The sequence below is a fragment of the Capsicum annuum genome, chromosome 4 (genome assembly GCF_002878395.1).
Source record: "Capsicum annuum cultivar UCD-10X-F1 chromosome 4, UCD10Xv1.1, whole genome shotgun sequence".
Lineage (NCBI taxonomy): Eukaryota > Viridiplantae > Streptophyta > Magnoliopsida > Solanales > Solanaceae > Capsicum > Capsicum annuum.
The window spans coordinates 226,495,704-226,502,418 of NC_061114.1; the positions used below are offsets into that span (position 1 = coordinate 226,495,704).

Consider the following 6,715-nt stretch of genomic DNA (forward strand, 5'->3'; position numbering starts at 1 on the left):
GCAATAGAATCTATTACAACGGTTCTTCACCGTTGCAAGAGAGTCTATTGCAACACCTCACAACCGTTGCAATACCATCTATTGCAATGGTAAATAACTGTTGCAATAGATATTTTGAACCGTCGCAATAGGTGTAGAAGAAACCGTTGCAATAGGTACACCTATTGCAACGGTTATTGTAACCGTTGCAAATGTCATTGCAATAGGCCTATCCCAACGCCCACATATGCAACGCATACAAAACCGTTGCAGTAGCTCTATGGCAACGGTTTTTATACCTATAGCAACGAAATTTGAACCGTTGCCACAGGGGTAATTTCTGGTAGTGACGATAGATGAATATTCAGCTAATACCAGAGTATACGAATACGATATGGCGAGTTTCACTTCAGATCTAAAATATTTAGGGCATACAGAGAAAATATCAAGTCTGAGAAACGATTAGTCGTATGGAGAGAAGTTACCGGTCTTCCTCTTAACCCTGAAGAAGAACAGGTCTTCTGCAACACAGCTCGACCCTAAACGAACTCCTACCACCATGACAACATGAGAAACTCCATTTGAGGGAAATATCGGTCGAAAGCTCACCTCGAGATCTACAAGTAACCTATCTCTAATACCATGTTAAGCTCGAAATCGAGTTGAATTTGATGAACTGGAATGAAAACCTTAAGCTAATTTTCAGAGAATGAACGAAGAGAGAGAAAGAAAAAATCTTTTCTTATTTCCTTCGAATCATCTAGAACCAGGTCCACTATTATTTATACTTGATAATAGTGGACCGGGTCATGGAGAAGGTTACAAACGAATAGGCCCAATCAGATGCATTAATGGATTGGCCCAGTTTATTCACTAAAACCGATTGGACACTAAGAACAGTATACATTGTGATACAAGATATACATACGAAATATACATGTGTTCTACGTAACTCCAACACCATTAAGGTGGCAGCGCTCCCAACAGAGTTTTCTCCATACCCAGGGTCGAACCCTCGACCTCTGATTAAGGGTGAAACAGCCTCATCCACTGCACCACATCCCATGTTAGTATATCTATCCTAATTTAATTTGTAAACTTTTCTAAGAGTTTAATTCTATTCTCATTAATATTATGGAATTATATTCTTACAGTACTGATTAAAAGTTCAAGAGTTCAAATTCGTTCAACTTACCAAGATGAAAGCTTAGGTATAAACCACCCTAGCCTAATCTCTCTTAATTATTAACTTTTGTATGCCTCCTTTCCAACTATTATATATACAAAACTAAACTCATTAACGATGGGAGAAACTTCGTCTGTCAGCATCACACAGTATTTATATTTGCATTTTGCCAATTGATAAACGCCAATTCTGATCTTCCCATATCTGATGAAGCTCATAAATGTATACTACGTATGTATTATTTTATTAGCTTGGCTAAATATAATGATAATGATTTGTTATTTATCTCTAGACAGAAAGTTGGTCACTTAAACATGAACATTTTTCAAACGTCATACACATGTGACAAAGATAGAAAACCCCAAAATAAACAGAAGATCTACTTATTAAAATCAGTATGAATTAAGTAATACATAGAACCCAAACAATATTTGAATACAAGTCTAACTTGACAACTAAAGACTAGTTATGGCAAATAGACGATATTTCCATACAATAATATATGTTACTTAAGGAACGATAATGACTTCTAGCTACCAGCCCTAATCTCTTAATTAATTATTAGTATAATATAATTAACTAATTAATACATAGAGCTTACTCATGAGATAGAGACTCCTAGCTGGAGACCACTAAACTCAGTCATAGTCGATAGCGAACGGAAAAAAAAAAAACATTTTTTCTAAGCTCGAATACACACTTATTTAAAATTCTGAATGCATAAACGAGAATGCTTGGGTAGCTTGAGACAAGGATCATCATCACGTAAGAGGATTTTAGAGTAAAGAGCAGTGAAGAGCAAGAGGGCAATGATGACTAAAACTGAGAGAGATGATAGAGTGAGCATTATGGTGTGTGGCACTTCTCCTTTGACTTCTTTTGCATATCTTGTGGATGCCAAAGCTAGTAGTGTTACTGGATATGAATATGCCCACCATGCCACATTGAATTTTCTCATTGATTTCTTGAAGAGAGTTGGCCTGCATATCTGAAAAAGTTCAACTTTAAAATTAGCCACTTTCCTTTTGAGACGAACACAGAATTTAAACTTTATGAGTTCAAAAATTTAGGATTTAGAGTCGATTTAAAGACCAAGCGGACGAGACGGCCGCTTTAGGCCTCCAAATATTTTAGGGCTCCAAAAGCATTATAAGATAGTCTTATGTGCTAATTTTTTCAAAAATATCTATATATATATTTAAACGAAGTAACAAGCAAATCTAAGTAGTGAAATTTTGTTATAATAACGCGTTAGCAAATTTTAGAATGAGTTCTACGGTTCTAACTTTCTGTTCTCTTTTAATTTTAATTTTTTATTCACCGGACCTCAATTTATGTGACCTTCTACTTATTTATCCATTTCCAAAACAACAATTAACAACTTTCAATTTAAAATGCTAGAAAAATACACATTAAATAATGTATACATGATTTTTATAAAAAATAAAAAAGTTTTGAGCTTCGTAGTGTAATTTGATTTTAGGCTACCAATTAGATTGAGCCGCCCCTGCTAGGAATTGCACATATTTATGAATTTCTAACTCATAATTATTTAAATTACTGAGATCGGCCGAATCTGTATGAATTTTTTTAATAATTTATTAATCAAATCTTTTTTATTGGCTGGTGTATCTAGTAGACTAACAAGTGAGAGTCGTCCTGATCACGGCATGTACGGCTCGTACAAGAATACAATAGTTAAATAGCAGTCAATTAATAACGTTAATTTTTTAAACATACAAAAAGACAAAAACATTAATAGTACTAACAATTAACAAGTTGATTCTATCAGAAAACAATGGTAGTAGTATTTTTGGCCAAACAATATTATATTCCTATACTACACATACGTAAACTTGAAGACAAAAGTTGTTGTAAGTCAATTTCATCTATTGCACATGCAACGAAGAGGAAAAATACAGATTAATTAGGTTTATTGGTGAAATCTTGAAACAATAATAAAAAAATTATACAGAAAATTGATGTATATGCACCAACTTTTGCTAGTTGAAGACTCCATTGATCTAGGATTCAACTCATATATCCTATAAAGAAATTTACGTTATCTATATAAGTTGTTATAGCAGATTGTCTATTTTTGTTGTTCAAGTAATTGGTTTCACCTATTAAAGTTATAAAAAAAATTTCACCTAGATAAGCATTCAATATCCCTCTGAATTATGACCAAAGTTGTTATGACACATTCCAACTTTACAGGAGTCCAATTACTCTTAAACTCAATTTTAACATATTTTTGTCATCCTTTTGTGTTAACCTTGCATGAAGTTAAACATCCGAGGCGCGTGAAGGACTACCATGTGTCATGTCAACTAAAAAAATTGTTAAAAATATGCTAAAATTTAGTTCATGAGGATAATAGGACTCACGTGAAGTTGGAATGTGCCATAACAAATTTGATCACGCTTTTCTTTTTTTACCATAAACAAATTAAATTCAAACTCTAAACTTCTACTTATTATATAAAAAAAAGGACAGCCCGGTGCACTAAAGCTACCGCTATACGCGGTGTTCGGGGAAGGGCCCCACACCACAAAGATGTATCGTATGCAGTCTTAGCTTGCATTTCTGCCAGAGACGGTTTCCAAGGCTTGAACTCATGACCTCCTAGTCACATGACAACAACTTTACCAGTTACTCCAAGCCCTTTCTTACTATTATATAGTACAATAGAAAATTTACACATGCAATTGGATCATTTCTCTCATTTCTATGATAAAAATTTAATCGCCTATTTGATACAAACATTAACAGAGTATTGATTATTTTAACCTGTTATATCAATTATCAAATAAACTATCTCGTTTTCGGCTACCTAATTCATTTTTTATGAACAAACAAATAAAATCACCTTTCAAATAATTTGATAGTACATATGAAATTAAATTTTCACTATCTTTCAAAAAAAAAATCTGAAAAATAGAATAATTTTAGATGCAGCGTTACCAGTGACGTAAAGAGGAACAACGATAGAAAGAAGAGCATCTTTGAAGCCGTATCGAAGCTTCCGGTAATTGAAGCCCAAGCCAAGCTAGCCATACTGGGAGCCGCCGAGAACAAGAAGAAAACGGGCCGCAACATAGCCGGTAGCCGGTCACTTCCCGATAACCTTTGATACAAGGTAACAAAAAGGACTAAATAATGAACCATACCTAAAGAAAATAAGCAAACTGATACCTCTTGCCAGCCCATTTTAGCCGCGGCTCGAGCCCCAACTAGGTTCCCTATGACCGATAAATGGCTCGTAGGGTTAGCCACGGCTGTTAAGAATCTTTTCCCTTTAGTGAACCATTGGCCATAAATTTTTATATCTAAAATTACAACGGGTAAAGCAAAGACCCACCAAAGGGCTTTGTAACCTATGTGTTTTGGTGCTATAAAGGGGAAGGATTCAAGTAAAATGAGCCAAGAAATCCAAGGGGCAAAAAGGTAATTGACACCAACATGGTGTAAAAACTCCCCCTTGACCAAATTAAATCGAAAGATGCACCTTAATAAGTAGAGCAAAGAAAGTAGAACCAGAATGAATAAGGCAAACGACCATAGGAAAATTAAAACGGGACGATAGACCATTTGAGGTATACGGTGTAGAAATTTTGTTTCGCTATTAGTTGGGTCGAGAAGCGTTTTCCATAATAAAGTTTCCCAGCATAAAGATAAGCTTATTCTAAAATACCCTGCATGGATCCTCGTTAGCATTGAGGATACCATGAATCGTAGTCCAATTAAAGCGAGAAGGCTATGGACGTCTTCTCGCTTTTCTGAAGAGGAGGGAGGCGAATCATCGATCATAATATCGATATCTAGTATAGTATTTTGGTTTTCGAACTCAGTATTTGGTGTCATTGACATATTTGAAGGAGTTATGGAGTTTATAAATTTATGAGAGATTTTTATAGAGGAGAGATTGATAATGGGACAAATGGAGGAGGATTAAAGAAAGTGCAAATTGGTTTAACTAGATGCTAATGGAGACAAAGGAATTAATTAAAAAGATTACCAAATCAAATTTTCTGCTTACTTGGCTGGAGAGGTACATGCAGGCAGGTATATATAGGTGGTAAAATATATTTTACATTGTAGGATTATTAAAAAGGATTAGAGTTATGTGGATTGACATTGCTGCTGGCAAGCAAATCAATCCCACATCAGAAAAATAGAGGGAGAATGCCCAATATTTAAGTGTGTCACCCAACTTCATAAATACGAGGCCTTATGGAAAGGTGCCCAAAAACAAATTCGTGAGCACTTGAAGCACATTAATTCATAATACTTTCAACGACAAATATACGCTTATATAAATTGCAATAATACTTTAATTTCAACCATAGTAGAATGTTAATCAAAAGAATCATAATCATGCATTTCAACACTTGATGAATTTTAAATTTTTTTGTTTAACATTTACTTAGGTCGTAGCCCACAGCCCATACAATTTCAGTGTACATAACTTTTAGTGTTCCGTTTTGGAAATGTATCTATTTAAATCTTGGAATGATTAACTGTCTTGCATAATAAGAGTAGTTCAGCAACAAATGTGTCTTTTGATTTTTTCTAGAAAAGAGTAAGGAAGTATATCAATATTTCACTTAGGGGTAGTTTGATAGAGTGTATAAGAACAATGCAGAATATAGTGTATTAGTTATACATGTATTGTTTCTTATACATTGTTTGGTTTGATGTATAACAAATAATACATCTTACATAATTTCTAGAAAAGAAATGTTTGTTTACAAAAATACCTTTGTTTGATTTTGTACACTTTTTTGCAACAAAGTTCTTTTGTCATCTCAAACATAATTAGTATTGTTGAACTTGTATACAGAGGTTTAGGATTAATTGCAAGACCTTCGTCTTTGTGCATACAAAGTTACGCCAACAGATTAACATAGTCGAAACAAAAATAAAATATAAGACGTAAAATTAAGAAATAGTCTCAATTTTTCTTTTATCTTTGTAAGACCCTCGAAGCAAAGGAAAAATATGTTATAGTTATTTAAATCAAGTATTCATTGTTGTAAATTAAAATGATGAAAAAGAAATTGTGAAATATTTTGAAAAGATTCACTATTGCAAATGGTTGGTTCTGATAATGGTTCACTCAGATTATATGACATTCGGTTGATGTCTACAACGACTGAGAACGCTGAAAATAAGTGTTGTTTCGCATAATAGAACGGCTCTCTGTCTTTCCCCCTACCCTCTCTCTCTCTCGCTCGCTCGCACCGGTCCCCGGCCCCCGTCGCCGTCGCCGTCGCCGACCGTCGGCGCCGACCCGACCTCCGATCCCCGGCGCCGACCTCCGGCGCCGCTCTAACGGCTCTCTCTCTCTCTCCCTACCCTCTCTCCCTCCCTCTCGCCTCGGTCCCTGGCCCCCGTCGCCGTCGCTGACCTTCGGCGCCGATCCGACCCGACCCGACCCGACCTCCGGCCACCGGAGCCGACCCCCGTCGCCGCTCCCCGCCACCCTCCGTCGCCGACCTCCGGTTCCAAGCCATTCCCCCCCCCCCCCCCTCCTCCCCCCCCCCCCCC

The 6,715-nt window shown here is 36.0% G+C and overlaps 1 protein-coding gene across 1 annotated transcript; it reads right to left on the bottom strand.

Moving 5' to 3' along the window:
* Positions 1-1,532: 1,532 nt before the first annotated feature.
* Positions 1,533-5,133, bottom strand: LOC107869404 (S-type anion channel SLAH4). The gene is made up of 2 exons (XM_016715936.2): positions 4,130-5,133; positions 1,533-2,153 (listed from the first exon to the last, which is right to left on the bottom strand). Exons 1-2 carry the CDS (start codon positions 5,033-5,035, stop codon positions 1,866-1,868), a joined length of 1,194 nt encoding a protein of 397 aa, XP_016571422.1. The 5' UTR covers positions 5,036-5,133; the 3' UTR covers positions 1,533-1,865.
* Between the last annotated feature and the right edge of the window lie 1,582 nt (positions 5,134-6,715).

Bases quoted from the DNA above. Each gene is read 5' to 3' on its own strand.
- LOC107869404 (XM_016715936.2), bottom strand. From the start codon at position 5,035: ATGTCAATGACACCAAATACTGAGTTCGAAAACCAAAATACTATACTA. The intron at 2,154-4,129 runs GTAACGCTGCAT...GAACTTTTTCAG, and splicing joins TGTTCCTCTTTACGTCACTG to ATATGCAGGCCAACTCTCTT.